This window comes from Aulonocara sp. 'chitande type north' Nkhata Bay, linkage group LG19, assembly GCF_057382095.1.
Source record: "Aulonocara sp. 'chitande type north' Nkhata Bay isolate Kocher_YH1m ecotype deep benthic linkage group LG19, A_spYH_male_GT1.1, whole genome shotgun sequence".
In the NCBI taxonomy this organism is placed as follows: Eukaryota; Metazoa; Chordata; class Actinopteri; order Cichliformes; family Cichlidae; genus Aulonocara; species Aulonocara sp. 'chitande type north' Nkhata Bay.
In genome coordinates, this window is record NC_141362.1 from 10,105,459 (window position 1) to 10,123,034 (window position 17,576).

The following is a 17,576-nucleotide window of genomic DNA, read 5'->3' on the forward strand; positions in this document are numbered from 1 at the left end:
CTTCACCGCGATCAGGCTCAGGTGATTCTTTGCAGGTGACGCCGGTGTTAGCAGAAATAAATGCAGGGACGTCTGATCTGGTGTTCAGGTCTGTGTCAGGGCCGAAGTTGAGGAGCCAGAGCGAGATTTTGTTGGTCACGCTGATGTTGCAGCTCAGTGACTTTATCCATGCTGTGACTGTTTGAGGTCGAGGTGGCCCAACCCAGGTCCCAAGCCCCCCCCCACGTCAGCCTCCGTGTGCTAACACCTGTTTGAAGGCTGAGGGAGCCCTCTGGTGGCCGTGTGAAACAGTACATGTAAAACCTGCGGGGAAGCAGCCATGACCACTTTCCTGTGCTGTTAACGCTGATGAAGCGTGTACCTGAGCATGCATCAGCCCCCCAGGTGTGACTGTGCAATCCATCCAGATCGATCATTTTTAATGGGATTATTAGATATTTTAGACATACACAGAAAATCGAATGATTAATGCGCAGTCATCAAAGCTTGCATTGCACAGCTGCACTTTCCACCCAATCACATCAGTCACATGACCTCACCGTTTCTTCATTTCTGTTTCCATTGGAGCAGTATTTTATTTTAGAGCACTTTAACAACACTGTTGTTGTCCACTAGATGGCATCAGTCCAGTGTGTGTGTGTGCGCGCAGGTTCTCAGGCCGGCACGTCGATGATACACTAAAGAGGCGAATCTGCTTCAGACTCAGTCTGGTGATCCGACGCTGGACCATCGAACAGGTGCGCAGGAGTCATTTCCTCTGTATTTAAACGTGCAGCTTCTTTGAGTAAACTGGACTCAGGTGTCTTCACCTTCACATCCAGCAGGTCACTCATGGAGGCTCCACCAAAAACATCAGTAATTTTTGTTTTTGGTGGAGCTTCATCCTGTGTGGTTTCTGAGCGCTGACCTGCTGAAGTTACAGTTGCAGCTTTCTTGTGAGAAGCATCTCCAAACATCTGGCCTCCTTTTCTCCACGGGCTGCTCCTCATGAACCTGGCTGTGAGGAGGAGACGGAGGTCACATTAGAGACGCTGTTGGGCTTCCTCCCTGCACAAGAAAGCCCAACAGCGTCTCTTCTTTCTGAGAAGACTGAGAAAGGCCCAGCTTCCACCACCGATCCTGACCACCTTCTATAGAGTTGTTTTATTATGTATGTTGTATTCTTGTACAGCACTTTGGTCAACGCTCCTGTTGTAATTAAATGTGCTATATAAATAATTAAACTATTAAACTATTAAACTATAGAGGAACTATCGAGAGCATCCTGAGCGACTGCATCACTGTCTGATTTGGGAGCTGTGCCATATCGGACCGCAAAACCCTACAGCGGATAGTGGGAACAGCAGAGAAGGTCATCGGGGTCTCTCTCCCCTCAATTGAGGACATCTATACCACACGCTGCATTCGCAAACCCACCAGCATTGTGGCTGATCGGACACACCCCTCTCACACACTCTTCACACTCCTGCCATCTGGAAAAAGGTACCGAAGCATTCGGGCACACACATCCAGACTGTGCAACAGCTTTTTTCCACAAGCCATCCGTCTCCTCAGCAAAAAGGGACTGGACTGATAAACACACACACACACACCTTAACTCAACTACCCCAAAACATTGAGACTGGACTGACTAATCAACACAAGCGCAAACACACTGACCTACACCACCAATCTATCGCACACACCAACCTGTAAATGTTCTGTTGCACAATATTATTACTGGACTTTTTGCACTAACTTCTTTACTTCCTAATTTCTGCTGCTACACTAAGGAATGCTTACTGTTCCTCCACTACCTCAACTCATCATCACAAAACCTTATTATTATGTTACGTTGTGTTTTTCTATCATTCTGTCACTTTACTGCTCTTGTTTGCACATTTGCACGTGCACTTTGTTGTCTGCTGTCTGTTAACAAAAAATAAATAAATAAAAAAGAAAATAAAAAAGGCTTCCCTAGATAGTTAGTTTTTGTTAATTTATGTTGTAATTTATGTTAGGTCAGTCTGTCTTGTCTCTGCTAGCCAGCTAACTAGGCCTCTTAGTTAGCTAGTTTAGTGTTTTCTGTTAATTTATGTTGTAAATTTATGTTGCATGTAGCACCTTGGTCCTGGAGGAACGTTGTTTCGCTTCACTGTGTACTAACTGTATATGGTTGAAGTGACAATAAAGCCAACTTGACTTGATTAATGATATAAAATAAGCTTATTACAGCACTACGAGTGGCAGAGCTCTCTGAAGAGGATTCATAGACACAGTCTGCACCTGACTGCATAATCTGAATTTACTTATTTGTCTAAGACCAAATGGAGCTCAGCATCGCTAAGCATCAGCATCATAACACGTGTGCATGTGTCGCAGGAGTGCGTCTGTACAAGCTGAAGATTCGTGTTTGTGGGATTTTCAAAATAAAAGTCATTCAGGTTGGTAGATAAACGCATGTTTTAAATTTTAAAGCTGGACCTTTTTTCTCTATCCTCCACTGAATGTTCACATGTTCCTACATTGAAGACAGAGAATGACTCTAAACATGATCTGCCTTTAATGGCTTTGAACCAGAGTCCATTTAAAAAAATGAACATTTTATTTGTGTTGACTTTTCCTCCCACCGCTCACGCTGCTGTGCATTGATCTCGGTACGTTCTGCTTTCCATGGTCTTAGTTTCTTTTGAGTAAAAGAGCTGCGATGACGTCCATAGCACTTGTGTTCCTTATCTGTGCTCTGATCTGAAACCTGAAGTTGGGCTGCAGAATTTCTCTGGAGGAAACCAGCTCGCCGTATCAAGACACAACACACATCCTGTCCTGGAGGAGGAGGAGGAGGGGGAGGCACTGTGTGGTCGAGGGTGAGGCTGGCAGTGTGACTGAAGGAGAACCAGAGATAAAGGAGGACAGAAAGCGGGAGTGACAAACAAAAAGAGGAGAAACTGGAAAGAGCGAGAAAAAGGAGGAAAGAACAGAGAGAAGAGGAGCAGGAGGGAGGAGGAAGGAGGAGAAACCGACTGGACTGGTGAGGAGGACAAGTTAGAAAGTGTAAAATAAACAGACGTGATTATTGATTATTGATTTGAATAGAATAAAAACAGAAGAAAATCCAATGCTGAAGCTGAGAACTTTTATTTGTTTAAAAATCTGCTCAGGACATTTAACAAAGACGACAAAAGTTACTCTGCCAGGATCAGCTGTAAAAAGAGTTTTTCTGCAGATTCAGGTCTTTCAGCGTCTCTCAGGACAAACTGCTCTAAAGGTACTTTTTGTAATTACCCCTTCGGTCAAATGTAACTCAGATATTCACCAGTGGGGGGGGGGGGCAGTGTTCACCGAAAAACTGTGAAGCGCTGATTTAATGTGTGTCAACGAAAAGCTGCTTCAGTCGTCGTCTGCTGTAACATTCGGAAGAATCTCTGCACACCAGGAGCAAAGCTGCAAATGAGCCACTGTTAATGATCAATTCGCACGGCAGTTAGAGGTTCAGCCCGAGTGAAAGCTGGGATCAGACTGAGTTTAGGTCAGGTTTAGACAGAGTCTAGATTGGGTTAAGTTCAGCTTAGGTTAGCTTTAGAGTAGGTCAAATCCTGTCTATGACTATGTTAATTTAAAAATAACAAACTGATTTTCTGATCTCTGGACATAGTGACACCATCACCAGAGGGGTGGAGCTAGAGGATATGGCGTTTCAGCTCTGCAGCTGTTGGACTTTGCATCTTTGCATCTTTGTCTTCCTGCTAAGAAATATTTCCTCTGCCCAGTCTTCACAATACACCCTGAACCACAACAAACTCAGCTTCAACAATGCCGCTAAGAAGTGTCCCGGCAGCAGTGTCCTCACCACTATTGCCACCCAACAGGAAGTGGATGAAATCCTCAAGCTCATCTTCAAATCAGAGCCGTTTCAAAACGAGTTCACCTTCTGGGTCGGGCTGAGAATCACCAGCTCAGAGTGTATAGACAGGTCCAAGCCACTGAGGGGATTCAAGTGGTTAGAGAACAACAGCGAGGAGTCAGAGGTGAGCCAATGGGCGGAGGACCCAGAACATACCTGTACCACAGACCGGTGTGCGGCGCTGAAGGGACAGTTTGATGGGTCGAATGTGACCTGGGGTCTGATTCCTTTAAACTGCCATAAGGACAAAAACGCTTTTATCTGCAAAGTGAAGGATGGGGACACCACCATCAAGCTAGGATCAGAACCACCTCCACCTGAGGACACACCTATAAAACCATCAAAACCAAAGCGTGAACCTGAATTTATTAATGACTCTCATTCCGCAGAGCTGCGTTCATGCCAGCGCCCCTCTATCCCCGAGGCTCGCTCACTCAAAATGCTCTCGGGTAACATGAAGATCCAGGTGCAGTGCTGGTCCTCCATTAGCTTTGACCTGGTCTGCTCAGGAGAACCCACCGTGTGGCGATTGGAGAACGGAGCCCTGGCCAACATCACTGCCATCAAAATAGAGTGTGCCAATGCCACACAGAAAGAGGAAGACTCTGTGTTGTGGTCGACCATCCTGCTCCCTGTGCTGATAGCCACGGGGGTGCTGGTCTTTCTGCTGGTGGTCATCGCGGTGACGGTGAAATGCTGCCTGAACAGGCGGTCAAAGAAACGGGCCATAAAGAAGGCGGAGAAGATGGAGATGAAAAGCAAAAACAGGAAAGATTCCTTCTCATTGGCCTAAACAGCCTAATTGACCAATGAGAAGCCAGTGATACGAGGGAACAGAGCTGTGATTGGCTGTGTTTAGTTACAAAATTGTTGATTGTTTTTCAATTATTGGACATTTTGAAGGCTTTTACCTGTCTGTGGACTTAGGCTCAAAATAACCCCTGACCTCTGTCACAAACTGTTCACAGGTAGATGTTCTTGAATTCATTATTGGTTAATTTAGAAAAGATCAATAAATTAAGAACTGAGTTAACATCTGATCAGTTTTATCTAAATGACCCAATAAAATTCACTCGTTCTGCCTAGTAGCAGAACAAATAGTTTAAATACTTTTAAATTCATTTTACTGCTCATTTAAATTCACCTGTTTAAATATTCTTCTTTATTTAAGGACAGAATATACTTAATCTTCATTTCACTTCACTGTAAATGTTTAAAGAAAAAGGTAATTTCACTGCTGAATGACATGGAAGTTAAGTTTACTTTGAAAAACTGATGGTTTGGCTCAATCTGCTGATTTCCTGTTTTTGAGTAATCTTTGAATTAAACAGAACTTTATTAAACTTTGTTACCTGATGATGCTGGACTTTTACATGTTCATCAATAAGTTTTTTTAAAATGTTTTACAAAAACAAAAATTTCAGTCTTCCACTTCCCAAAACGTCCCAAAGGTATGTGGACACCAGCATCTATGATCCTATAGTATCACAGCTGTCCACATATTTTAGTGTCTGTGAAGGTTCTCGGTCATCCAGGTCATCGTAATCTAAGGAGCTCTGAAAAAAAGCATCTTTCTTTTAGATTTCTTTAAGTGTCTTTGAAGACGTTTCATCTGAGAAGCTTTTTCAGTTCTAAGAGCAACTCCCATAGGGCTTAAATCTGGGACTGTCCACCAGTTGCTCTCAGAACTGAAGAAGCTTCTCAGATGAAACGTCTTCAAGAAACTTGCTGTCTCTTTTTAATCAGGATGTGGCCCAAATTATTGGGACATCTGCTGGGATAACTCCAGATCTCTGGAGAGAGGTTAACAGCAAAGTACACAAGGTCTAAAGTGAATCATAATTACGATGTTTAGCTGTTTCTGGTACAGGAAAGCATCCCTGTGCATCATTATAGGCATAAGTTTGTGGACACCCGAAGGCCAACCTATTGCTGCTGCAATGATGGAAACAGTGAGCTGTCCACATACTTTTGGCCACATGTACCGGGGTTTCTGCAGGACAGCAAGCAGCCACTTTGTGTTTACAAACTGCTTTTCCTGTTTCCTGAAGAACAGCAAAGTTCAGACAGGAAACTGCCCCCACCCCTGACCCAGGGGGAGGTCATGTGACTGATGATCTGATTAATCACGCCTGTGAACAGGAGCTCTGATTTCAGCCCTAAACCTAGTTTGTTTCTGTTTAAAAAGACACAAACGGATCATTTAGTTCAGTCGGTGCAACCAATCAACACATCTGTCGTCCCCTTCAGTAATCAAGTGCATCATGGGAAGTCTGTGTCAATGTTGTTTTACTCGGCTTCTCATCACAAGCCCAGAAACGGCTCGTCAGCAGAGACGAACAGTTCCACTCTATTTCAGATATTTAGATCAGCGCGCGCGCACACACACACACACACACACACACACACACTGGGGGTTGATTGTTGTTATGGTGACTCAGATGCTTCCTGTTTCCTGGAGGAAGTGTATGAAGAATGTCAGGAAGCCAGAGGATGTGGAGGCCGGGGCCATGAGTAATGGACTGCTGTTGTCATAGTAACAGTATGTGAGAGCGTGAGTTGAACTCCGGTCCAGTGTTTAGAAACTTTTATTTTGGAGGGCTTTGTTTTACCACCTGCTCCTGATTGGCTGCTGTGAAACTGAGGCACACCTGCGTGCGGCACAGCCGCGTTAGGCCTGAAGTTTGAACCTGAAGTCCTGCGCACCTCACACAGTCTTGTTGTAATCTTGGTTGGTAGTTTGATTCCAAGACTCGGTCCTGCTGCTTCTGCTAACCCCAGCCCTTCATCAGAGATCACAGGTGCTTTTCTCACGCTACAACCTTTCATTGCACTGTTTTGCAGATCTATCTGCCTTTAAAAGCAGGGACAGACCAACTTCAGCTATTATTACGCTGCCTGGATGTCTTTAAATGTTTTAAAATTAAATGAAAACAAAACAGAAGTTGTCATTTTTGGTAACTTCGTTAATAATCACAGTGACAGTGCTCCGGGCCCATTATACTGCTACTGTAAGACAAATGTTAGAAACCTTGGTGTGCACGTCGATGGTTCCTTCAAACTGTGTAGTCAGGTGAGTGCAGCAGTCCAATCCAGCATTATTCATCGAAGACAGCTGGCCAAGGTTAAGCCACACCTTCCAGCCAATGTCTTTGAACATGTTATTCGTCTCTTCATTACGTGCAGACTGGACTACCGCAATTCTTTGGTTTGGACCAGGGCCCTATTTCAGGAAGCCGGTTTAGAAAACTCAGAGTGAAAAACGATACTCAGGGTTGAGTAACCCCGAACTGTCCAACTCGGAATATTCGGTTTCAGAAAGGCTGATAACAATTAGTTCAATCAACGCGGAGTTGCTTTAACCCCAAGTTAAGCGCGCGCACGAGGATACATAAAGCCCTGATTAGTGGAGCACAGATTAAGCGAGTCACCATGGAGACGGAGGGAAAGAAGGCGCGGTCAATGTATTTTACAGCGCTTGAGGCCGAAATTCTGATGGCAGTATAGGGCTTTGGAGCGTGATGTCACGGGGGTGGGCGATAACATGCAAATTTTGCAGAAAAAAAGTAACACAGCCTCAGCTGCAAAAGAAAGGGAGCATGCATGGCAAAACATGGCCGACAGAGTCAATGCATGAGTGTTAATTTAAACATTGATCTAGGGATTTCCACCCATTTAACACGTTATTTTATTATATTTTATTTTATTTTTTATTTCATACATTTGATTTTGTGATGTGATTTGAGCGCAGGTGCAACCCAACAGGCCCCAAACGTTCCTGGCAGCAAGTAAAAATGAAATATAAAAATATAGTCCAAACAGGTAAGGTGTAATTGTATTATGAGCCATAGTGCTTGGTCTGTTTGTCCGATGTAAATCAATTGCAGTTAGAGGCTACATTAATTTCCCCTCTGTAAGCACTTATTGAAATTATCTGAGCACATTACAAGTACATATTTGCTTACTCTGTATGCTCAAATGTGACCCGTTATAGCCAACAGAAAAAAAGCGGAGGCCCGAAAAACAGGTGGAGGTCGTCCACCACCACCACTCACAGAGGCTGAGCAGTTGGCTTCCATATTTGTGATAATGTTGGCAGCATCACATATGATCTTCACAGTGCAGAGAACACAAATTAGCATCCATTACTATAATGAAATAATTTGTTAGTTTGAAATGCTACAGGGAGCTATGTACCTGCACATTAATGCTGTGGAAAGACTTCCTGTTCACATAGTCTCCTTCATTTACTGAAGGAGCAATGATTGGAATGTGATTGCCATCTATACAGCCAATCACGCCTGGGAACCGTGAAAATAAATGTAAAATTTAAGTAGTAGTTCAAGTATCACCACATCATGAATTAAATTTTGTTCATCCTGATACCTGCAATTTTGTGGCATCCCTCTTTGATAAATCTTGTGGGTCTATGACCAGGGAAAACCACAAACGAGTACAGGAGACGTTTCAGTGCAACTGTAACATTCCTGACTGCCCGACAGACGGTAGCCTTGGAAACGTGCTCAGCGTCACCAATATTATACAGAAAGCTCCCGTTTGCAAAAAACCGAAGTGCAATACAAATAATATGTACAGAACTGAGAGAATGTCGGCGATGTGTCACATGAGCAATATTAGGCCTGAGGATGTTATCCAAATCAATTATAGATTGTGCTGAAAAACGGTAACGTTCACACAGGAAATCAGGAAATGATAAAATTTCCAAACGCGCTCTAATCACTCTCTCCCGGCGGAGAGCTCTGCGGAGAATTTGGGCTTCAACATCTACTGGCTCTTCAAGGAAGGGACACGCCATGTCTGACACTTCCTACAGTCTGGTTTCCGACAAAGAGGCGGAGAAAGTTAGGGTTAGTTGAAGTAAACCTGCTAGGGGGCAGGTTAGCTTCACGGAGTGTGTTGTCATAGTAACTCGCTCAGAATTAATCTGAACTCGCTTTGTGAAACCGAAAACCCAGAGTTTTCGTTAACTCAGGGTATACTTACTCAGATTTTGCTCTAAACCGGCTTCCTGAAATAGGGCCCTGGCCTCCTGTCGTCTACAGCTCGTCCAAAATGCAGCTGCTAACTGGAGCACGTAACTGCAGTTTTAGCCTCTACACTGGCTCCCTGTTTCTCACAGGATCCAATTTAAACTCTTACTTTTGTTTTTAAGGCACTTACCAGCCGAGCCGCCTCTCACTCGTCTGAGCTCCTGTTTATTTATGCTCCAGAGTTCAAAACAAATGCTATTCATTCCACGGACCAAACCTCAGTCTCGTGGTGACAGAGCCTTCTGTGTGGCAGGTCCCACACTTTGGAATAATCTTTATGGGATCAGATCTGCACAAACTCTAACAGTTTAAATCATTACTAAAGACACATGTTTATGCTCTGCCTTTTAACACACTTTGACCTAAATATTTTGGTTTTGACAGCCTTGGTTGTTATTTTAGTTGTTTTTGACTTATTTCATCTACTTGTTTGTTTTTTCTATATTTTACTACATCATTGTTTTATTTTTTTGTTTTGGTGGCATTTTACACTTTGAAGCACTTTGTGCAACATGGACTGTTTGGAAATGTGTTGTATAAATAAACTTGTCCTTGACCTGTACCTTTAATGAATGTCCATCTATTTGTGTAGAAACTGTCATGGCTGGCGGAATGAGCCGTGTGGTGTGGAGGAAAGGGAGGACCCAAAATGCAGCAGTGACTGATGATACGAGTGATGTTTATTTACAAAGTGACAATGGCAGAAACAGGCAGTGAGGCATGACAAAACGACTGAAGAAACCTAAACTGGGAGAACTAAATGACAAACCTGAGACCATACAAAAGGGGTGCGGGGCAGAGAGACGCAGAGACAGGAACACCATAGAACGCAGACGAGCCGACAACGAACACAGACCGACACCCACTATACACACACACAGGTAATCGGGTAATCGCACACAGGAGGGAAGAACAGCTGATCTGAATACACATGATGACTGGAGGACACAAGCTGAACACAATGACAACAGACACAGACTTTCAGAACAAAACAGGAAATCTAGAACCCGAACCGGACACAAGGGGGGAGGACACAGAATAACTAGAACAGAGGGAAATAATCACAAAACACAAAACGCTGGGTCAACGACCCAGGACCATGAGAGTACCCCCCCTCCAAGGGCTGGCTCCAGACAGCCCAAAACAAAAACAGACGACCAACCCAGGGCGGGCGGCGGGGGCCCAGGACGGAGGGACCAACACAAGCTCCAGCGAACCGAGAGAATTGTCCAAAACAAAAACACACATGCTGGAGCACGAGAACAAAACACAGTTCAGGAGGCCGGCCCGGAGGCTGACAACTCAGAAGTCCAGGACAGTTCATCTTCTGAGGCCGGCCACGTCGGCGACGTAGATCCATAAGCCGACCGAGCGGAAGGCAGCGGTGGCGGAGTGGAGGCAGTTCAGGGGGCCGACCGTGCACACGGCAGCGGCGGCGACGGGGAAACCGTTCAGGCGGCCGACCGTGCGGACAGAAATGGCGGCGATGACACAAGTCTGGAGGCCGACCGCACGGAAGGCAGCGGCGGCGTCTAGGAGGTCGTCCATATTGACGATGACGCTCCACCAGCGGCCTGGTAGATGACCGCCGATGTCGAGGCGGCAGTTCGGGACCCGAAGGTGGCGTGGCCGTCGCAGCACCAGACGAGACCGAAGCAGAGGCCGGGCCAGGCGAGGCAGATGACGATGCTGCAGCCGGGCCAGGCGAGGCAGATGACGATGCTGCAGCCGGGCCAGGCGAGGCAGATGACGATGCTGCAGCCGGGCCAGGCGAGGCAGATGACGATGCTGCAGCCGGGCCAGGCGAGGATGAAGGCTCGGAGGCTGCAGCTGGCGAGGACGATGAGGCTGCAGCAGGCGACGGCGTGGAAGCCGGAGACTGTAGCGCTGCAGGCGTGGAAGAAGCTGCTGCTGCCCGTGGCGTGGATGAAGCTGCAGCTGGCGAGGATGATGAGGCTGCAGTTGGCAGCTGGACGGGCTCCTCGGGCCCTCCAGCTGACGAGGCAGGAGGCTGGCTAGGTTCTCCTGAACCTCCAGCTGACGAGTCTTGAGGCTGGACGGGCTCCTCGGGCCCCCCAGCGAAAACAGTCTCTGGACCAGTGGGCACCGGGGCCCCTGGAACACACAGGTCAGAACCAGTAGGCGCACGGGCCTCTGGCAGGTACGGGTCAGAACCAGTAGGCGCACGGGCCTCTGGCAGGTACGGGTCAGAACCAGTAGGCGCACGGGCCTCTGGCAAACACAAGGCAGACTGCAGCTGCACAGAGCATTGACCCAGCTCGGGCAGCGACAGCCGGATACAGTCCTCAGCTGGCTTCTTAATCTCCAGGGGTCCAGAGTCGGCCGGGGGCTGGGACCCAGCCTCTGGGGAGGCCCTGGAGTGTGTCACAGTCTCTGGGCTGGCCAGCTTTTGAGGACTGATTACAATATTATGTGGTGTGTCTCTCTGCTTGACATGAACAGGTGAAAAATAGTTCTTTCCGGGTTGGATGGACTTAACTTGTTGTGCAGGAGGAGTTGGTGACAACGATGGCTGAATAGGTGATAATAAGGCGGATGAGTCTCTTGTCAACTGAGCTATTGACTGAGCTATGGATTGTAACCAAGTGTCTAATAGGTCTGGCTGTGACTGTAATGGGGGTGACGGTTGAGTGGCTAACTGAGCTAGTGGCTGCTGGGCAGCTAACTGAGCTACCGGCAGGGCAGCCGACTCAAAAAACACAGCCCCGGAATAAACAGACACACAGTCCAAAACAGAAAAAGGGTCCTTTTCACTCACCACAGCTGGCAGTTCCAAAGTCCTAGTCTTCGGCTGTGGGGTGATGCGCCGACGGCGCGATCGTCGCTTCCTCCCGGGCAAAACCTCCGGCGGGCCGGGCAAAACCTCCGGCGGGCCGGGCAAAATCTTCGCCGCCGGGCTGAGTTGGGAAGCGGTAGCGGCTGGTGGGTGAAGGTGCAGTTCGTTGAGTATGAAGTCCTGTGCGAGCGGGTGAAGAGAGTCCAGCAGCCAGGAGTGAGCAGAGATGAGCTGCTGTAGCCTGGCTTCTACAGCGCGGAGACACTCTTCCCCCTCATGCTCGAGCCATAGGTTAACCAACCTGGAAACAGAGCCAATTAGTTCCTCCCGAAGCTCCTCGGGAGGTGCGGATGCCGCTGGGTCCATGTTTGGTCGGCTCGTACTGTCATGGCTGGCGGAATGAGCCGTGTGGTGTGGAGGAAAGGGAGGACCCAAAATGCAGCAGTGACTGATGATACGAGTGATGTTTATTTACAAAGTGACAATGGCAGAAACAGGCAGTGAGGCATGACAAAACGACTGAAGAAACCTAAACTGGGAGAACTAAATGACAAACCTGAGACCATACAAAAGGGGTGCGGGGCAGAGAGACGCAGAGACAGGAACACCATAGAACGCAGACGAGCCGACAACGAACACAGACCGACACCCACTATATATACACACACACACACACACAAGGTAATCGGGTAATCGCACACAGGAGGGAAGAACAGCTGATCTGAATACACATGATGACTGGAGGACACAAGCTGAACACAATGACAACAGACACAGACTTTCAGAACAAAACAGGAAATCTAGAACCCGAACCGGACACAAGGGGGGAGGACACAGAATAACTAGAACAGAGGGAAATAATCACAAAACACAAAACGCTGGGTCAACGACCCAGGACCATGACAGAAACAGAGTAGAAATATTCTTTATTGTCCCTCATTGGGGAAATTGGCATGTTGTGAAGCGCTCCGACTGTTCCGGGAGAGCAGAAAAGTCCATTTACACAGAAGGAACGAATAAAGAACGAGAACGAACTGGGCAAACTTACAACATGAAAAAATGAATACTTATGAATAGCTTAGTCTGGGCCAAAGAAATGTGAAGCTTTTCTAAAGCGCTTAAAAGCAACAATAACTACTTACAGAAAATGGAAAAACTGCAAATACCAGCAGGATGTAAACAACTTATTGTGTTTGATGGTTATAAAGTCTAACAGGTACTGAGAGGAAGGACCTGCAGCGTGAGCGTCAGGCGTGGGGTGGAGACACTGCCCGACCCCCTGCACTGGGTTGACGGGGCATCCAAGGACAGAGCCGGCCTTCTTATCCAACCGCTTCCTCTCAGCTGTAGACGAGCTGCTGTTCCAACAGACAACACCACGAAGGTAAAAAAAAAAAAAAAAGGTCTTCAGGAGCGCCCACTGCAGTCCAAAGATCTCAGTATCCTCAGCAGGTAGAGTCCACTCAACACTTCCTGTAACGAGCATCAGTGTTTTACTCCAGTCCAGTTTGTTGTTCAGGTGAACACCCAGGTACTTATTAGAGTCCACTATCTCAGTGTCAGTTCCCGGGATGTTCCCCGGTGTGGGTGTGGTGGGTGTGCAGAAATCCACCGTCACTAATAAAGCACATTATCAAACAAACAGGCTCGTTATAAAAAGCTTCTGGTGATCTATGAAGTGAACAGCTGATAAATGTTAAAGTCATATAGCTGCTTGCTAACACAAACATGCAATCAGCCAATCGCAGAGCAGCAGCTCAGTGTCACTCCTGTAAGAACAGGAACTGAGGCTGAGGTTCACACAGGCTGTGTCCCAATCCAGCGACCGCACGCTTGAAGTACACGCACTTCGTGGACTACGTACGGCGCGTACTACGAAGTGCGGAAGTGAGAGGCTTGTGAAATGGGTCTGGCCTGCGTCGCGCTACTCAGGTTGCCTAGCAACCATGATACTAACAGCTGGAAACGTTTCATACAGCTTTGTGTGACAGAAATGAAGGAGAACAAAATGTTTTGTTGTTCGTTCATTTTTTTTATGACATCACTTTGATTAGTTGAGTATCTGAGGCTGAGACCACAGGACTGTGAAACATGATAGTTGGGCTTCATTTCTGTACTGAACAGTCATTTAAGATTAGTTAGTAAATAACAATTAGCTAATGTTGTTCATGAGACTAAAATCATCTCACTGTGGTAATGTAAATATAATATGGCCAATATTATAGTTATTGTCAGATTATTATGATATATTACAGCAGTGAACATGAACTCTGTGCCAAATACTGAGCTTCAGTAAAGATTCAAGTTGCAGCTATTTATATTTCCTGTCACCTTAAATCTTCACTCAAAGACACTCAAGTATCTTTGACAGTGTATCTATAGATGTATTATATATAAGAGACAAATGTCGTTCCTTCAGTATGCTGGCATTACTGAATTTGGCTCAATGCTTACATATATGTGTAAAAAGAAAATGTACGAGCTGTGATAACTGTGTCTGATAGAATGAAGAGTAGACTGATATATGAAATATTCCTTTATTGGGTGAGAAAATCAGACCATGTCATAACTGCTTTAAGTCATACAGAATAGATATCAGAGCCTTAAACAGGCTGACTTCTGCTAAATGGGTCAAACTGGGCAGAAAGTATCCGAACACATAACATCTTTATAGAATATGATGTAACACTATAGATCAACTTACCTCAGAATATATAAAGCATATAAACAATTACAGCAATATGTATGTGAGGACTCAGGGCTGTGTGTCGGACAGGGTCGTCTGCAGCACGCGGGCCCCACAGGGAACGGTTCTGGCACCGTTCCTCTTCACCATCTACACTGCAGACTTCTCCCACAACTCCACCCAGTGCTTCCTGCAGAAGTTCTCTGACGACTCTGCAATGATGGTCCACTCCAGAGTTCTCCAGCTTGTCCTTCAGGACCATGGGAAGAATGGTGTTGAAGGCACTGGAGAAATCAAAGAACATGATTCTCACAGTGCTCCCAGCGGTCTCGAGGTGAGAGCGGGAACGCTGCATGAGGTGAATGACAAGTTTAATGTTCAGAAACCTAAAGTATGTATCAGCAGCAGAATGGAGCTAAAAATAAATGTTTGTTTCAGTTCTATGAAGCTTTGAGTATTTTGGATTAGTAGCACTGCTGTGTTTGTTGCATGCGGAGAGTTCCGCCGTTTAAATAATGCCACGGAGAATGACCGTTACCCCATCCCCCACATTCAGGATTTTTCTGCCAATCTCGCCGGAATGTCGATTTTTTCTAAAATTGACTTGGTGCGGGGGTATCACCAGGTTCCCGTGCGCGCCAAAGACGTTCCTAAAACCGCTGTCATTACCCCCTTCGGCTTGTTCGAGTTTTTGCGCATGCCGTTTGGCCTGAAAGGTGCCGTCCAGACCTTTCAGCGGCTGATGGACTCCGTTTTGCGTGGGCTGCCATTCGTTTTTGTTTATCTGGACGATATATTGGTGGCCAGCTGCTCAGTGAGCCAGCACGAGTCCCATCTGCGCCAGGTTTTCCAGCGTTTGGCAGCGCACGGCCTGATCATCAACCCTTCCAAGTGCCAGTTTGGGTTGCCTGTTCTGGATTTCCTCGGGCACCGCATTTCCGCTGAAGGTGTGGTTCTGTTGCCCGACAGAGTCCAGGCTGTTTCGGCTTTTCCGCGTCCCACGTCGGTTAAAGCGTTGCAGGAGTTCTTGGGGATGATAAATTTTTACAGCCGCTTTCTCCCCAGAGCTACCCACCTGCTACAGCCACTCTATGCTGCCTTGAAAGGTAAAACAGCCAAAGATCCGGTTGACTGGCTGCCGGAACACGTCTGTGCGTTTTCCGCAGCCAAGTCTGCGCTGGCTGACGCCGCCCTGCTGGCCCACCTGCTTCCGTCGGCGGAGATCGCGTTGACCACCGATGCCTCTGACGTGGCAGTGGGTGGGGTGTTGGAACAGCGGGTTTCAGATCTCTGGCAACCGCTCGCCTTTTTCAGTCGTACGCTCCGGGATGCTGAACGCAAGTACAGTGTTTTTGACAGGGAATTGCTGGCCCTGCACCTTGCGACACGACATTTTCATTTTTTCCTTGAGGGTCGCAACTTTGCTGCGTACGTTGACCACAAACCTTTGACGTTTGCGATGTCCAAGGTCTCTGACCCATGGAGCGCACGCCAGCAGCGCCAGTTGGCAGCCATTTCAGAGTTTACCACAGACATTCAGCATGTGGCTGGTAAGTCCAATCACGTCGCTGACTGTCTCTCACGTGTGTTGGTTTCTCCGGTGTATGTCGGCATTGACTACGCTGCCATGGCCGCCGAGCAATGTGCTGACCCGGACGTCCTTGCCCTTCAGTCAACAAAAACGGGCCTCGTGCTGGAGGACACCCCGGTGTGGGACGGCGGTCCGCACCTTCTTTGCGACGTTTCCACCGGCCACCCCTGCCCGGTGGTTCCCCTTTCGTGGCGTCGTCATGTTTTTGACTTGGTGCATGCCCTCTCTCATCCCGGCGCCCGGGCTTCGGTCAAGCTGGTCAGCGTCAGGTTTGTTTGGCTGGGTCTTCGCAAGACGGTGAAAGAATGGGCGGCGGTTTGTTCAGTTCAGCCGTTTGCTTAAGCCCCGGGTCCTGGACTAGTTCTGCTGGGTGTTCGGGGGGGGGGCGCATGTGTGGTGGACCACTAGAGGGCTCCACTCACACCCAGTGTATAGGAAGTATGTCCCTGTGTTTTGTGGCGCGATATGCGCAGTTGATGTTGGAGACGAATAAAGAAGGAGTGAGAACTGAGAGCTCTGTGTCGTTGATGCTTACCTCCACAAGCTCAGTATTTGACACAGAGTTCAGGCTCACTGCTGTAATATATCATAATAATCTGACAATAACTATAATATTGGCCATATTATATTTACATTACCACAGTGAGATGACTTTAGTCTCATGAACAACATTAGCTAATTGTTATTTACTAGCTAATCTTAAATGACTGTTCAGCACAGGAATGAAGCCCAACAATCATGTTTTACAGTCCTGTGGTCTCAGCCTCAGATACTCAACTAATCAAAGTGATGTCATAAAACATGAACGAACAACAAAACATTTTGTTCTCCTTCATTTCTGTCACACCAGCTGTTAGTATCATGGTTGCTAGGCAACCTGGCCAGCGCGACGAAGGCCAGACCCATTTCCGCGAAGTGCGCGTACTAGGAAGCGCTGCGGTCGCTGGATTGGGACACAGCCTGCCTGCCCATCTCATCCTCTGATGTGTCAAAGCTCAGATGGCCCCCTCAGTCACGGGTCTCAGCCCAGCAGGATGTGGAGGAACGGGAGAGCCGTATTATTGATGCGGCAGCTCTCTGATGATGTCTGCAAGCAATGTTTCTACCAGTTTCTGGTGCAGGACACACCCGTTCTCTTTAACGGCGCAGCGACCCATTTGGGATCCCCTTTCCGGCGTATTGCTCGCGCTTCATAAGCTCGCATGCTTGGTGGGACGTCACCCTTTAACTGAGTTTTTATTAAAAGGAAGTGAAATTCTCCATCAGTAATAATAAAAGGTGTTTCTTTACCAAAGAATTTTCTCAGGTGGACCCGGGCGTCTGGTGGGAAGGAGAACCAATCAGCACGCAGGAAAAGAGAAGTTTGACTGCTTCCTAAATATGGGACGAGAGATGTTCATCTGACAGCTGGCACAGGCTGAGCAGTCATTAGCGCGGAGCTTAAACCACAGAGGGATTAACAGCCTTCTGCATGTTAGTCTTCAGCATTTAAATAGACAGAAGAAGAAGACTTAAGATGAACTTCCTGCCGCGCACCGCACCTCAAAAATCAAACTTTACTGACTTTT

At 47.1% G+C, this 17,576-nt stretch overlaps 2 protein-coding genes and 1 long non-coding RNA gene across 4 annotated transcripts; 1 reads left to right on the forward strand and 2 right to left on the reverse strand.

Moving 5' to 3' along the window:
- Positions 1 to 2,844: 2,844 nt before the first annotated feature.
- Positions 2,845 to 5,236, forward strand: clec14a (C-type lectin domain containing 14A). 2 transcript variants are annotated; one of them, XM_086275729.1, is made up of 2 exons: positions 2,845 to 3,010; positions 3,635 to 5,236. In XM_086275729.1, the coding sequence occupies exon 2, from the start codon at positions 3,669 to 3,671 to the stop codon at positions 4,674 to 4,676; it is 1,008 nt and encodes a 335-aa protein (XP_086131855.1). In that variant the 5' UTR covers positions 2,845 to 3,010; positions 3,635 to 3,668; the 3' UTR covers positions 4,677 to 5,236. The 2 variants fall into 2 exon arrangements, with proteins under 2 accessions (XP_086131855.1, XP_086131856.1); XM_086275730.1 differs by lacking the exon at positions 2,845 to 3,010 and adding an exon at positions 3,018 to 3,247.
- A 363-nt stretch (positions 5,237 to 5,599) lies between these two features.
- Positions 5,600 to 12,136, reverse strand: LOC147306510 (uncharacterized). The gene is made up of 2 exons (XM_086275883.1): positions 10,351 to 12,136; positions 5,600 to 5,676 (listed from the first exon to the last, which is right to left on the reverse strand). The coding sequence occupies exons 1-2, from the start codon at positions 12,095 to 12,097 to the stop codon at positions 5,600 to 5,602; spliced, it is 1,824 nt and encodes a 607-aa protein (XP_086132009.1). The 5' UTR covers positions 12,098 to 12,136.
- A 2,118-nt stretch (positions 12,137 to 14,254) lies between these two features.
- On the reverse strand, positions 14,255 to 16,791 carry LOC147306511 (uncharacterized). The gene is made up of 2 exons (XR_015126473.1): positions 15,651 to 16,791; positions 14,255 to 15,403 (listed from the first exon to the last, which is right to left on the reverse strand). It is a non-coding gene; the product is annotated as an uncharacterized LOC147306511 (long non-coding RNA).
- Between the last annotated feature and the right edge of the window lie 785 nt (positions 16,792 to 17,576).